General features: G+C 61.0%; 1 protein-coding gene across 6 annotated transcripts in view; it reads left to right on the forward strand.

The window, feature by feature from the left end:
* The window catches only part of DENND3 (DENN domain containing 3), a 50,160-nt gene that overhangs the window by 14,753 nt on the left and 19,833 nt on the right, over positions 1-15,574 (forward strand). For all 6 annotated transcript variants that reach the window (XM_045078195.1, XM_045078193.1, XM_045078194.1 and 3 more), the window contains 8 exons: positions 1,073-1,192; positions 1,524-1,742; positions 5,225-5,340; positions 7,806-7,961; positions 8,804-8,900; positions 10,928-11,031; positions 11,489-11,688; positions 12,939-13,460. In XM_045078195.1, coding sequence (XP_044934130.1) covers positions 1,073-1,192; positions 1,524-1,742; positions 5,225-5,340; positions 7,806-7,961; positions 8,804-8,900; positions 10,928-11,031; positions 11,489-11,688; positions 12,939-13,460 — 1,534 coding nt within the window. The remainder of the gene's footprint in view (positions 1-1,072; positions 1,193-1,523; positions 1,743-5,224; positions 5,341-7,805; positions 7,962-8,803; positions 8,901-10,927; positions 11,032-11,488; positions 11,689-12,938; positions 13,461-15,574) is intronic.

Here is a 15,574-nt window from a genome sequence, read left to right on the forward strand (position 1 = left end):
GGGTTTTTTTTAAATATCAAGGGGAGTTTTCCACATACGCTTCACCATTTTTCCTAGTTCCTCGCTCCTGGGAGCAGTAACTCTGCTTCTGCTTGTTTCGTTACTGTCCACAGAGGCGCACCAGCCTTGTTTCTGACGCGTCCTGCTTCCACAACCCGTGGGTGACAAGACGCTGCCATCGGGGGGCACTTGCAGAAAGTGGTCCTTTCTTGTCCTCTCTGTACAAGCAGTCACACACGGCAGTGGTGACACAGCGGGAGGAGGTGTGGATGGTGAACATTCGTTCTGGAGCCTTCTCTAGCGAGGGTTCCGCGTCTCTCCGTGTCTCTCGTGTCCTCCGTCCACACTTGCCCTGGCGCGACCTTCTCTGTCCTCAGATTCTAATCTCCTCCCTGTGTTTTCAGCCCGGCACTGCTCACCCTCCGTTCTGCTCGTCCCCAGCTCTGGGGGTGCTGCTGGGGACCCTCCACAAGGCTGACACCCATGGTCAGGAGTGAACTTGCCATCCAGCTGGAAGGCCCCTTGGTGGAGGGGCCCCTAACGTCCTCCTCCACCCACTGTGTCCTTTAACACAGGGAGGGCATTTTGCAGATATCAAATTCGAATTGAAGTGAATACTATCACTTGGAAAAATAAAGTCTTTTCTGCGATTTCTTGAAGGCATGTCTTTAAGGCTTTGACAGTTATGTTGAAAATATTAAGAGAATTCGTAATGTGCAGGGAGCGTTCTGGCTAAGATGAACCTGACCGTGCTTGAGTTTGAGCCTGTGCTGACCGGAACACACGTCCGGCGTCAGTCACTCTTCACCGGTGGGCAGTTTGCTCATGAGTTAGGAGTGTAGGCAAGACTGGCTGAAGAAGATCTTCGGTACTGGATCTGCGTGGTAGCCTTTCTCCGCAGTTGTGCGTGTCTAGACTGTTTGGTTCTGGGACATACACGGTGACAGCATGAGTCTTCAAACACATACCCTAACTCAGACAGACGCCTTTGGCGCCTAAACGGAGAGTCTCAGTGTCTTTCAGTCTCTACTAGGAGCGGCTCTAAACTAATTGCGGAACTTGGTCATCACAGATATTTAACATGAAGCCACTGCAGATCGTGTTTCCCTCCCGTGCGGACCCCGAGAGCCCGGTCATCGACTTGGACCTCCACTTGCCGTTGCTGTGTTTCAGGCCCGAGAAGGTGCTGCAGGTATGTGCCCCTCCGGACCTGGGACAGTGTGTTGGTTGGCTTAGTGGGCATTTAACCTGTCATCTGGAGGGCGATTCCAGGGCACATGTATTCCAGAATATTCCAGAATGTTCTGGAATGTTCCACCATGCACTGGGGATAGCTGCTTTTTGGCTTCAAGCAGACATTCAGGACAGTGCACGCCATTGACAAGTAGTGCTTTTTGGGGGGTTCAGAGGGCTTTCGTTTTGGCACATGGAGCTGGGAAACCAGGTGAGAATTGGCTTCACACGCGTGGTCAGTGCTTGGAGCACGGTCGCAGGCGTGTACATGGTGTTGTCGGTTTCCCCAGATCCTGACGTGCCTCCTCACGGAGCAGCGGATCGTGTTCTTCTCCTCCAGCTGGGCTCTGCTGCCGCTGGTGGCCGAGTGCTTCCTGGCCTACCTGCACCCGTTGCAGTGGCAGCACACGTTCGTGCCCATCCTGTCGCGCCAGATGCTGGACTTCGTCATGGCGCCGACGTCCTTCCTCATGGGCTGCCACCTCGACCACTTTGACGAAGTCAGCAAGGTTAGACCTCGACCGTTCACTGGTGAATGTCAGATCCTTGTGACCCCTGCGGGGACCGGGAGAAGTGGCTTCAAAAGGGTCCCGCCAGGAGGGCCACGTGCTCCAGCCACGGGGAGATGGTGGTCCCTCCCGTCCCTGGGGCTCGTGCCCCTGATGCCACAAATACACACAGGGTGCTAGCTGCACCATCCGCCTGTGCCTCTGGGCGTGTACAAGGCTGTAGGGTCCTGGGCGCTGGGACCCTGTGTTGCCTGCCTACCCGCTTAAATTCCCAGGGTTCCATGGCTTCCTGCAGCTCCAGCGAGCAGAGCGCGGGCATCTGCGCCGATGGGGCCTGCTCTCCGGCCTAGCCGTGGCCGCTTTCTCCTTTTGTGGCCTCGAGTGAGGTGCCAGACCTTGCTGAGCCTCAGCTTCCTTGACTCTGAATGACTCGTCCTCCTGGACTGGGCTCCGTGTGGGGACCACTCCACACCCGCGGACACGGCCAGCGTCCCCGCGCCCCGTCTCGTGTTTCTCTGTTTGGCTGAGCTTCTGTGGTTCTGTTCTGCTGGGGACCCTCCTGCTGGAAGGTCCTGTCCACGCCACGCATCGCTTACAGTGCCGGTGGGTGTGGGCCTCGCCGCACGCAGGGACCTTTCACTTGCTGTGGCTGACCCACACCAGCGTGTTTGGCCCTCTTATCTCGCAGAGGTCAACTGGACACTCAGGTCGTCAGGGCTGGGGTCCCTGACAAGAAAGCAGAAAAGCCCGGCAGGTGAGACCAATCCGCAGTGGCACTGGGCTTGACACCTTAGACGAGACCACAGCGGCGTCCTGTCTAGCTGCTTCTGCGGGAGTGACGTTTTTGAAACATCCTGAAACAACACCGTTAACCCTGAAACACGGGTCACCATCACAAGTGAGACCGTCTCTGGATGTCAGCCCATGAGACAGCAGCAGGTGAACAGTAACCTGCTGGTAGATGCGTGCGTGGTCAGAGCCCTCGCTGGTGCCCATGCTCAGGGGGCTCAAGATAGTTCTTTTTTTTTTTTTGGACAGAGATCACAAGCAGGCAGAGAGGCAGACAGAGAGACAGGAAGAGGCAGGCTCCCTGCTGAGCAGAGCCCGATGTGGGGCTCGATCCCAGGACCCTGGGATCAGGGCCTGAGCTGAAGGCAGAGGCTTTAACCCACTGAGCCACCCAGGTGCCCTTCAAGATGGTTTCTCAAAAGAGCTTATAAAAAGTCTAAACTCTGAACACCAGAACAGCAGCCCCCTCGGGTCCTCTCCCTCTTGGAGAGCTTTTTTATTTTATTTTATTTATTTATTTGACAGGCAGAGATCACAAATAGGCAGAGAGGCAGGCAGAGAGAGAGGAGGAAGCAGGCTCCCTGTGGAGCAGAGAGCCCGATGCGGGACTCGATTCCAGGACCCCGAGACCATGACCTGAGCCGAAGGCAGAGGCTTTAACCCTCTGAGCCACCCAGGTGCGCCTCTCCGGGAGCTTCGCACCATCACTCGATAAACCTGGCCCTGCTGCCCGCCACTCTTCTTCTGGTCTCCCTCTTCATTCCTTGAAGTGTGCAACCAAGAACCCAGGCTTGGAGGGATCAAAACTCCCATAACAGCAGTAACTGTGCCGGCCTCGCTGTCATGGCTGAGGTCAAAGGAGCCAGTAGCACTTGTCATACAGTAAATGCCTAATAACGTATATTTAGATGGTGAGCTCCTGTGGATTTGTGATACTGTGATGTCAGGCAGAGCGGGTTTGGCTTTCGAAAGCACCTTTATTCACATAAAATACCACGAAGTTTGCCCGAGGAAAATGTGCAAATCAGTGGCTCTTAGCAGCTTGGCAGAGTTGTGCCGATGGATTTTAGATGTTTTTGGCCCCATCGAGAAGACCCGTATGCCTTCGCATCACCCCACATGGTCCTCCGGCCGCCCCCACCTACGCATGTCTCCGTGGATTTGCCCGTTCCGCACGTGTGGTTTTGGGGCCGTAGCTGGCCTTGAGAGGCTGCCTTCGCTCCGTACAGCGTTCTCTAGGTTCCACGCCGTCCGTCCACATAGCTGTGGTTCTTACTGCTGAATCAGATCCCGTCGTGCGAACGTGCCACGGTTTCTTTGTCCGTCATCTGTCGACGGATGTTAGAATTGTTTCGACTTTAGACTGTCATGACCGGTGCAGCCGCGAGCCGTCCTGTGCGTGCGGTCCCTTGCCGTGGGCGGCAGACGCTCACCCTGCAGTCATATTCTCCACCCCCGCCCCCCGCGCTGTGCGTTTCTGTCCTCCTGTCCGTCCGGGCGAGGGGGACACGGCGTCTCACTGTGGATGTGGTGTGCGTTTCCCTGGCGACGAACACCGGAGCACATGCACGTGCCCTGCTTCCCGTCCTCAGCGCTCACCCGCTGCCGCCGTGCTGTCACGTGCAGCCTGGAGCATTTCGGAGCGAGTCCCGGGAAGGTGCTCGGGGCCCTGTGGGGACCGGCCGCTCCTGGGGACCCGGGAAGGTGCTCGGGGCCCTGTGGGGACCGGCCGCTCCTGGGGAGGAGCCGGGTTCTCGCGGCGTTCTTGCCAAAGCCAGTGACTCACCAAGTGACAAACGGACTTTGTGGAAAGGCCATTCAGACCTTCATGGAAGGAATGGAAAACGTCTCCCGGTCTGCCCGCAAATGAGGAAGAAACAAGGCTGTGCTCTCACGTTGGAAATGTGTGCCGTTTTTTAGACCTTAAGAAAAAACCACCTTGTTTCAGGCTGTTCCCCTGGGAACCTTCACGGGCACGTCTAGCCGGCAGCTCCCACCCGCAGTCAGGAAGCAAGCCTACTCAGGATTTACGTGTTCTGGAAGATTCAGGACAGGCAGCAGGCTGGAGAGCGTGTTGGGTTGGGACGTTTTCCTCGGTGGGTCTGGGGACTCGGACGCCGTTGTGTGGCACACGTGTGCAAGAAGGTTCACGAGGGGCCGCACGGCCCACCTCGCCCTGTCAGCCCTGTGTTTGGGCCGGAAGACGACGTGTGCTCGGTTCCCATGCCGCCGGGACACACATTCAGAGTGGGGCCGTCAGAGCGCCCGGGGGCTGCTGGGCACCCGACTCCCAGAGTGGGACTCAGTGTCTGTGTATCTCGTCACACATCAGGCTTGACCAGGAACCTGGTACACAGCACAGGAATCCTAAGTGTGTGCTCCTTGAGCCCGGGGCCCGGCCTACCCCCAGCCCTGGAATGTTCTCTCCAGGCTCCCTGAAGTGGCCGGCAGTGTTTGTACCCGGGCTGGGGAAGGCCAGAGACCCGTCTGGAATCCTGCCTCGGACTGGGGCGGGTTCCATCCAGTCTAGCTTGTGGACGTGACTCAGGGCAAGCCCGTGTTCCTTGGTGGGACAGGAGAAGGCGCTGATTTCATCAGCGGTGACGCTGCCGTAGGGAACGCAAAGTGTGTTTTTGTGTTTTCAAAGGTGTGTGCAAATGCAGAATCTTAATCGATCTCTCTCAAACTTGCAGGAAGCTGATGGCCTAATTCTGATAGATATGGACAACGGGAGCGTCACGTGTTCTGATGACCGGGAGGTCCACGTCCCCGACATCCCCCTGCTGGCGGCGCACACGTTCATCCAGAGGTAAAGGTGGGGGTCGAGTGCGCCCTGACGGCTCCGGTCGCTTCTGCGCTTCTTGCCCGTCTTACGTTCCAGAGCCGCGCTTTCTGTCTTTAGAGTTTGGAAGTCATTTGTGAGTGTTTTAAGGTGGAAGTCATTAGTCCTTGTTCTGAACGTGTCTAGTTACCGGTTATGGCCCCACCGAGTAGGTGACGGTCCCGACCCCGAGACCTCCCCGCTCCCTGCCCTGTGGTCTGCCTGTGACTCCTGCGGTGCCTCCCCCTCCCTCCTGCCCTCTTCTCCTCTCCCTCCCCTCCCCCCTCCCTCCTCCCTCTTCCCTCCCCTCCCCCCCACCTCCCTCCCTTCCCTCGCCCCCCCCCCCCACAGACGTGTACACAGACCCACATGATGCCCCCACAGGGCAGGATCCGTGAGCTGCCCCGCGCCATACAGCGCAGAGGTGGGCGCCTCCCCCGAGTGAGCGAGACGTCGTCCTGTCTGGGTTCAGGGTCAGGTTGACTAAGGTCAACCCCCATCAGCGCTCTTACCGCCTTGGCCCACATCGGGCAGCCACAGCTTCTTCCTGGAAGGGCCAGGGTAGGCTCTGGCCTGTGTCGTGTGGGGCTCCAGGACTTTCTTGCTGGAGCTGCTTCTGGGGCGGGGAAGGAGCTGACGTTCCTGTCTGCAGGGACGGGCCCCGGGTGGGGGTGGGGCGTGTGGCTGCCCCTGGGTGTGTGCAGGGCAGCCGAGCAGGGTGTCGGGCGGAGTGTCTCCGGCGTGAGCTCGGGGAAGCCGGCATTCGCCACTGTTCCGTTTTGGTGAGCAGAAGCTGCCTCCCCCGGCTCTGGGAGTCTGACGATTTGGCGCTGCCGGGCCTGGTGTCCGGTGGTTCCCAAGCGTGCGCTTCGGTGGCACGTCCCCCGTGGGATGGGGGCCCTCTGCTCATCCGTGTGGTGGTGTCCGATTCGAGGACAGACCCGGTGGCTTGTGTCTGTGCTTGGCTGGGCCCCCACCTGGTGGGACGTGCCTCCTACAGCCTCAGCCACGTAAGCTAACCCAGGTGCGGTCGTGGCGCCTCGTGAAGGCTCCTCATGGTCACTGTCCCTGAGGTCCTGGGGTGCTGGGGTGTCCGCACAGGGCCTTTGGTGGAGCGGGACAGGAAGCAGCACCCTTCCCCGAGAGCCCTGCTCCTCCTCACCCTCTCTGCCGTGTCTTCCTCTTCCTCACCTGCATCTGTGTTCATCCCCGGCCTCCCGGCGCAGGAAAGGGGCCCCAGCTCCCCCCGGGCGGAGTGCTGCAGAGTGCCCAGGTAGGAGGGCCAGCCTTCTCCTCCGGCGGAGGGGTTGTCCCTGCACACAGCACGCAGGGGGAGGCCACGGCCACAGGCAGCACCACGATTCCGTATGGATTCCCTCCCCGCCGCGCCCCTGTGCTGCCAAGTGCACTGCCGGCTCATGTTCCTTCTGAGTGGGGGTACCTGAACGGGTCAGCTGGGGTCAGTGGGGCTGGGACACCGTCCCCAGGAACAGCTTCTTGTCACATGCAGGGGTGAATCTAGAGCGCTCCCCAGCCCGCCCTAGCCCTGCTGGCTACTTGGACCTGGTCTCAGCCTGCCTCCCCGCCCACCCCTCCCACAACTCCTGCTCCTGCGGGGCCTCCAGCTGGCGGCTAGCCCTGCTCGGGGCGTTCCCGTCTGTCTGGCGTCTCACCTTGCAGGACTAGGGTCCTCGAGAGGCCCCCTCCAGCCACCAGCGGGCTCTTTTCCGGCTGTCCTGGCCTCGGATCCTCCCCCCGCCCCATGACCTCCTATTTGGGGTGTGCTCCTCTGTTTTTCTTTTTCTTCTCCATTGAATGTAAGCCCCACCCTGCTGCTTGGCCTGTGGTCCCCACGCAGCCCACGCCCAGATGGCACCTGGCGTTTGGGGGCGCTCAGGAAACACGGGGCAGACGCAAGTGCATTGGGCGTGTGTCTTCTGCAGTAACCCGCACGCTTGCCGGATGGTCTCTAGAGCTGTGGCCTTGATCGTGCTGGGGAGGTGGGGGACCCCGGGGTGGCCGGATGCCGGTGCCGGGTATCTGGAGAGCGGATGGCTGCGAGCGGTGACACACAGGCCCTTGGGTCCATCTGGTCCTCCCAGACGGGGCACGGTGGTGGGCAGCCCCGGCCAGGAGGCAGCCTGCACTGGAAGCCCTTTGTCCTTCCTGGGGTGCAGGGTGTGTGCTGTCGCAGGGCAGAGCCGGGCAGGGACGAATCTGGCTCAGGTGGAAACCGGAGCAGCCACGCAGAGGCCCCCGTGGCCTCGGCACGGGTGAGCTGTTCGTGTGGAGCAGGGACTGGACGCTCCGGGGCAGGTGTTTGCCGTCCCGGCACAGAAGTTCCCGACGTGCCTTCCCAGCACCCGGAGTGTCGGTGCCCCTGGGAGCGCGTTCTCCCCACCCGTGAGCGCGGTCCCGGCCTGCGGTGCTCAGCGTCCCGCCGTCCTTCCCAGGGTCCAGAGCCTGCGGCTGCACCACGAGCTGGACCTCGCGCACCTGGGCACCAGCACGGACCTGAACGAGGGGCGCGCGCGCCGGCGGGCCTGGCAGCGGAGCCTCAACTGCCAGGTGCAGCACGCGGCGCTGCAGCTGCTCGTGGACGTCTTCAGGTACCGGAGAGCTGCGGCCCGGGGCTGCCCGGGGTGGGGACATCGGGTCACTGCGGGAACGAAACTGGCCCCCCCAGCCCCCAGCAGGCGGCAGCACTCAGAATCTGTCCCCGTCAGGAGGCCTCTTCCCTCTGTCTCCACTCCCGCTGGTGCCGCCGTCCTGTTTGTCATTCGGCGGCTGCGTTCTTAGCTGGCGTGACTCCCCATAGGACAAAGAAGTGATCAGGAGAAAACAGGCCCGTGTGTCGTAGCAGGTTGTGTCCCTTGCTCGAATGGCATAGTCAGTACAGACACAGATATATTCTTTTAATTTTGTTCTTTTGGAATGAAATCTTTTGCAAACAAGGCTGTTTTGTTTTGTTTTCTTAACACCTTATAAGCTTGACGAATTGTAACAAAGCAGAGACTGAATACAGAGGGTCAACTCTGTGTCCTCAGACAAGTGTTCCCTTGTCAACGGAAGGAAAGCGTTGAGGGTCCAACTAGGGAATGTGGCCCGCGGGCTCGCTGACCCCAGTGGAGACTGTACTTAGCCGCGGCAGATCATACGTGTTCATGCCCAGGGTCGATCTGTCCAGGGTCGCCCCCTCGTGTCCTCTTTGTCATGTGCAGGAGGAAGGAGGGGCTGGAAGGGGAAGAGGGCCGTGAGGGTCCCTGGGGAGGGGACGCCGTGCTTGTCCCAAAGCAGCTGGAGGAGAGGGCGCGCCCCAACCCAGCCCTGCCGGCACGTGGGACCGGGCTTGCAAACTGACCTTTTGGTCCTTTCTGTGCTGCCAAATCGCCGTGGCTGTCTCCCGTATCGAAGGATGCTTCCACACTTAGACTGTCTCTCTCCTTGTCAGGGACGTGAAGAACCACCTGAATTACGAGCACAGGGTGTTCAACAGTGAGGAGTTTCTCAAAACCAGGGCTCCGGGCGACCAGCGGTTCTACCGGCAGGTGAGGAGCGGGCGGGGCTGGTGCGCACTCCGGGTCCTGTCCCACACCCGGGTCTGTGATCACGGCACCCTACGGGGACGCTCTCTCAGCGTCTGTGAGTGTTTCGTGCAGTATTAGTGTTTCCAGAAAGTTCGTTCCAGCTTGGTTGGTTCCTTTGGACCCTCTGGCCCCATCTCAGTTTTTTCCTTTTTTTTTTTTTTTAAAGATTTTATTTATTTATTTGACAGACAGAGATCACAAGTAGGCAGAGAGAGGGGGGAAGCAGGCTCGCTGCTGAGCAGAGAGCCTGATGTGGGGCTCGATCCCAGGACCCTGGGATCATGACCTGAGCCGAAGGCAAAGGCTTAACCCACTGAGCCCCCCAGCTGCTCCCTCCATCTCAGTTTCTTGATCTGCTCTGCACCGTGTAGTTTCCCGTTACGAAACGCACCCACGCCATGTGTAGCGGCTGAGACATGTTGACAGACGCGTGTGCCCGGGAGCCACCCCTTGGCCCGGATGGTTTCTGTCGCAGGCGCGCGGCCGCGGGGCCCTCCTCTCGGACGCGGCACGGGGCGCTGGGTCGGTCCCCTGCTCACAAGCCCGTGGAACATGTCTGATCGTGTCTGTTTTGAGGAGTCGTGTCTGGGGCTTTGAGCTGGCAGCTGGTGCGGCTGTGCTGATCTTAGGGCTGTTCCCACATTTTCCAGGTGGGCGAGAGCACCTTTCCCCGGGGGCTGGTCTCCTTCCTCCTGTAGGAGCTGCTGCCCCGGCCACCGAGAGCTCCCAGGCCTCCCCCTGCTCTTCCTGCCCGCTCCTCTCTGCCTCATTCCGCGTGCTTCCCCCTCCGGGGCAGAGCCTCCGCGCCCAGCCCAGGTTAGGGGGCCCCCCCGCGCAGACTTCCCGAACTTTCTCTGCAGAGCTGCCTCAGCCCTGAGCTCCAGGCGGGTCTCTGGGCTGCTGCCCTCCATGGCGCCCCGTCCAGCTGATGACCCGAGGGGTGTCTGAGCTCCCGTGCCGCGGCTCCTCTCACAACTGAGGTCCACACAAGGGTCATTCGTGTGGGCTGGCCGGCAGCCTCTGCCTCTCTCTGGGCACTGCCCGCGCCCTCATGTCTGCTCTCTGACATTTGCTGGACAGACACGCTTCCCCCGTTCACGGGCGCCCCGGCCGTCCGCTCCCTCCATGCCCCCTGCCCAGGGCGTAGAGCCTGGCCCGTGAGATGCTGCCCACAAGGGACCCTGCCACGAAAGGCGCCCCAGACAAGCACAGAGAGAAGCCACAGGGATGCTCGCAGGGCCAGAGCAAAGGCGGGAGCCCTGCTCGCAGTCGGGTCACAGCTGTGACGGGTGCCGGAGCCGAGCTCCCTGCTCGGTCGGCTCGTGGGGAGCTCTCCCGTGGTCCCCGTGAGCCACGGCTGCCGCCTCCCATTCCGTCCCGCCCACTCCTGCCGTCATTCTCGTGCGGGTGTTTCGCACGTGGGTTTCCAACACTCTCCTCATGGGCCCTGTGCCCCTGAAGCTCTCCTGTCACCCAGCGGAGCAGTGGCCTGTGGGCTTGGGCCTTGTTCCCTGCAGGCTGCTGGCCCACAGCAGGGAGCAGTGTGGGGACAAGGTGGGGACAAGCCCTGGCTGCTGGAGGGTCGCCTTGTCCAGTGAGAGTCCAGGGCTCGGTCATGGGAGCTGCAGGCACTTGCTGTGAGGAGCCTCTGTGAGGAGGAAGCTCTGGTCCCCGGAGATCTGGAATCAGAGGCCACAGGGCACTGGCACTTTGGCTCTTGCTGTCATGGGGGGAAGTGGTTGAACTTCTGAAAGCTCGGTGACCTCAGACACAGAATGGCGGCCTGTGGCAGTGGCCTGGGGAGGACCTGGAGGCCAGCACTGCAGGGTGCAATCAGTGGGGACAGCTGCCTGCTTAGGACCTTGTGTCTGAGGAGCTGGGGGTTGGGGACAGGTCGTGGCTGGCGGGGAAGGGGCCCGGAGGCTGCTCGGACGGCTCGGCGAAGGCCAAGAGCACAGCGGTAAGTGGCCTTCCGTGGTCTGTTTCAGGTGTTGGATACCTACATGTTTCACTCTTTCCTTAAAGCCCGGCTCAGCAGAAGGATGGACGCCTTCGCCCAGATGGACCTCCACACGCAGTCCGAAGAGGACAGGTGCTGTCGGCCACGCGCATGACTCGGGACCAGACACTTGAGCAGCATGGGTTCATTTGGGGGATGAATGATACGTCGACCAGAAAATCTCACATTCAGAAACATATAACACGTGGGGCTCGTCCCCAAGAGCTTCTGTCTGGGGGGACACCGAGCACCGTGTGCACGCCCTGCCTCTGGGCTTCCCTTTGCCGCTGCTGCCCGGCATGCTGTTCCAGCTCTTCCCATGCTGTTCCTGACAGACTTCGTCTATCTGTGTCCCTTCCAGGGGACAGTCTGTCTGTCCTCCAGCCGCTGGCCGCACGGGGGGCAGACAGACGCTGAGCTCCCGCTCTGTGTCCCGCTCGCGTGCGGGAAGAGCGGGCCGCGGGTGTCGCGTGGAGAAGAGGCTCGGGTGCTGAGACGTGTTCTGCGGCCGTACTCGTATCGACAAGGTGTTGCTTTTTTCTGACCCCAGATTAAACGGGATGCTGGTAAGCCCAAGAAGACCCACCATCGAGAAGATGACCTCACGGAAATTCTCGCCCCTGCACATCGCCCACAGGCGAATGGTAGTCAGCATGCCCAACCTGCAGGACATCGCCGTCCCCGAGCTGCCCGCCCGGAACGCGTCGCTTCGCAAAGTGGACACCGCGGGCTGCGGAAGCGGCAGCATAGGTGATAAACCAGCCCCGTCTGCACGTGGCTCCCGCCGCTAGCGAGTCGCTGAACGCGCCGGGCTCTGTCTCTGTGCAGGGGAATGCGGGTTTTGTTTTTGTTTTCGCGGTTTGAGTGTTTGAAATATTTCTCGAGTGTTTATTTTGCAAACTTATTCGTTACGGGATATGCTTTCTTACCCGTATTTTCCACCCCCAGTCACATGCCGTAGCTTGCGGCTGTGCACGGTTTCGGTGTCCCTCACGTACATGCGTGTCTGTGTGTCCGTATAAAACACCGTGAGCTAGGGGTGGGGCGAGGTCCCGTGGCCGCTGCCTCAGGCTGAGGCCACCGGTACCCGGTGCTGCCCCCTGGTGACCGCACACAGCAGAGCGGCGGGCCGAGGGAGGGGAGCACCTGGCCGGCCGCAGTGGGGGCCGTGTGTCCAAGAGAAAAGCCCTCCATGACAGAGTAGGCATCCTGGAGGTAGTGCTGTGTCTTCTTCCGCTGTGTTTCTCTCCTCGCTGTGTGAGTCTAGGCAGCTGGCGTCCCCTCTCTGGGCCTGTAATTCCTTTCTTGTCAAACCCAGGGATGTTTTTCACCCCCGGCTGTGCTCACTCCACTGTGGGAAGGTGCTCTGCCCTCCCCGACCTCTGAACCTTCGCCTGCAGTTACCCCCACCCCAGGGGCCTTCCTCTCCTCTGGGTTTCACAGCTGAGACTCTGTCTCCCTGGGTTGAAGGGCCTCCCCACACGACTGGCCAGGTCCTGGTCCCCTGGTGCCACCGGAGAGGCCCTTCAGTGACATTTGTGGAAGGAATTAGTGGGAGACACACGGGGATGAGGTTGGCTCTGGGCCCATGGGACGTGTGAAGCCTCAGTTTGCACGTCTGTACGATGGGGTTGATGGCCATGGCCTTCTCACGGAGTGGCCGTCCAGCTCAACGAAACCAGCAGTTTCTGGGGCTTGGAGCTGCCCAGTGGCGTATCGCGCCTGTGTCGTCAGCATGACCCTCCCGCGAAGACTCACTACCGGGTGTTTCCGTTTAGTGCTAGCGTCCTAGCAAATAAGATCATTCTGAACTCTCAGGGTGCCGTAGGAGTGCGGGGGGGGCATTCAGCTCGGGGGCACGTGGAGCTTTCTGGAAGAGGCACAGAGGTTCTCGCTTGACATGGCACCCAGGGCCCAGAACGTTGACGCAGACAAGGTGACGGGGACCTGGGTCTGTTCTCACGTCTGCTGATGGTGCACGTGTCTCCTCTCGGCTCTAGCTCTGAATGTGAGTCCGAAGCCGACGTACATGTTCAAGATCCCGGAGATCCACTTCCCGCTGGTGAGCCAGTGCGTGCAGGCCTACTACGCCGACTGCGTCGCCCAGCTCACCAAGGCCATGAGCCTCCTGGCCCCCGACAGCTCCGTGCTCCTGGCCCGGTACTTCTACCTCCGTGGGGCAGTGCACCTGATGCATGGGCAGCTGTTGGACGCCCTGCTGGACTTCCAGAGTCTCTATAAGACAGACATCCGGATCTTTCCCGCCGATCTCGTGCGGAGGACGGTGCGGTCCCTGTCGGGCCCCCAGCGCGCCCAGGCCGAGCAGGTGCCTGAGCTGCGACGGCTCATCAGCGAGGTGGTAGACAAGGCCGGCGAGGCCACGAAGCCTGACGACCGCGTGAAGAACTTCGAGCTGCCCAAGAAGCACATGCAGCTGGACGATTTCGTGAGGAGGGTCCAGGAGTCAGGCATCGTGAAGGACACGGACATCATTCACCGACTGTTTGAGGCGCTCACTGTGGGTAAGCGGCCGGCGGGGCCCAGACGGTGGGGTGGAAGCTCATGGGGCCGAGTCTGCCAACCCCACTGTGAGCCCGTGGCAGGGGGCTCCACCTGAAAGGCAATCGCAGGACCTGCGGGGGGCGAGGGGCCGCCCTAGGGTCTCGGGGAGCGTGCAGAGTCCGGAGCTGCGGCAGGCTCGCCGCTATCCCGGGGCCCCACCCACGGTGCCATCCCCACTGCCCCCCTGCCGGGGCGGCGGGAACGTTTCACGTGACCCGATGGCGCAGACGGGCACACTGCCATATTTATGACCACTGCCTGGCTCGTTTGGGACCTTTCTGCCCACCCCCACCCCCACAAAGGGACCAGCGTCCCCAGCTTGAGTCTGCTCCTCCGACCAGGTCTTTACGTGCTTACTGAACGCGGTACATGGGTGCGCGTGGTTTCAGACAACGTGTGTGCGTCCGGCCGCGTCGTCCGTGGTCGCTCCGTTACTTAGCCTTCTGCTGTCACAGCTCACTGTCCGGTTTATTCACTGGACCGGCCGATGGCAGCACAGCGGGAACAGGGCACGTCGCACCTGTCTGCGCGGCCGTCGGTGGCACCTGGGCCTCACTGCCCTAGTGAGCTTCACTGTGCCCGCTTCTGTATGTTGTGCCCAGTTGTGCTGGGTCTCCCGGGGGCTGGTGCTGAGAACCCAGTCGGGGTGGGGGGACCGCCGTCTTGCCAGCGAGCCGCCTCCTTGCCCTCGGGGCAGCACGGCCCGTGACACACCCACGTTGCTGTCCTGGATGTCCAGCTGGTCTGATGAGCGTCCGCTCGCACGCTTGGAGCTGCTCTGGTGTCTTCTGTCCGTTTCTACACTAGATGTTTGTCTTTTCCTCACGCCACGTGGGAGGGCCTTGTGTCCCCTGCAGCCCGGCAGCATCTCCCCGGTCTCATCCAGGGTCCCCGTGGGCAGGCTCGGCCAGCTGGGTCTGAGGGGGACAGGTGCTCACAGAGAGGCCTGGGCAGCAGTGTGTGGGGCTGTCGGGAAGGGGGAGCATGGGCCCCCATGACTCAGCAGCCCTCAGGGGAGACCCTGCCCCTTCCCTTTGGGTGGCCTCTACAAGGACGCAGGGCCAGCCTGTTCAGGGGCGAGGCCTGAGATACGGTGGTGTATGGCCACTGGTGTTACTGTTCTTCGGGAGCGAGACATCCAGGCTGTGCGTGGCTGATCCGAGATGTCACCAGGCTCTCCTGGTGTGCCTTGTGGCTTCATGGCATGGTGCGCCGATGGCCCCAGGGAGCACTGTTCTCCCAGTGGGAAGCACAGGGTCTGTCCCCACTCCTGTGGCCAGAAGTGTGTTCCACAGCCTGTAGCTGCCTGGGAAGCATAGTTTAATGGCTGGACATGTGGACAGTGTCCAGCTTCCAGATTTATGCTAGCAGCAACCCAGAGGATGCCACGGAGGGATGGTGGGGGGAACCAGCGGACGTGGCCCATGTGGATGGGCCATTGACGGCCTGGTTGTCACTTTGGTTCCGTTCACATCACAAAATTAGTTAATGGTCCCGACCCTGGGGTGTGTGAGCCGCTGTAGCACAGGCAACACCCAATGGACATTTCAGCCTAACAGCTGCGCGTCAGAAGAGCTCTGTGAGCTCAGACGAGCGCTGCTGTCTCAGAACGAGTTGCTGTGGTCTGAGAACACATCTGAGATTTCGTTCAGAAGATTCCCGTCACTGTCTTGTCGTCGTACATGTTCACAGACATTTCAGAGTCTGGTGTTGACACTGCAGGACCGGTGGCTGCCCCCGACAGGCCGCAGGGCAGGGAGGTGGACGTGTGTGCAAGCTTGGGGCCCGGATAGGGGTGTGTGGGTGACGGGCACTCAAGGGAACAGCCAGGGTTTCTGGGCAGAACTGGGGACAAGTGGATGTGACCTGTCTACAGGGGTGCATGCAGGAGCCGTGGGGGTGCGTGGCGGCCCCCCCAAGTGCGCGGTGGACACGTGGTGCTCATGGATATGCGTGGTGTCCGCAGGCTTGCATTGTCCAGTTTCGCCGCTGCCCCGGCGGGGGTGGTGGCCAAGACCTGCTGACAGCCGCAGGGACAGCTCAGTTAGGCCATACTCACGGGTGGCTGTGATAG

The sequence above is a fragment of the Mustela putorius genome, unplaced genomic scaffold, assembly GCF_011764305.1.
Source record: "Mustela putorius furo isolate JIRA1106 unplaced genomic scaffold, ASM1176430v1.1 tig00000228_pilon_pilon_pilon, whole genome shotgun sequence".
Classification (NCBI taxonomy): domain Eukaryota; kingdom Metazoa; phylum Chordata; class Mammalia; order Carnivora; family Mustelidae; genus Mustela; species Mustela putorius.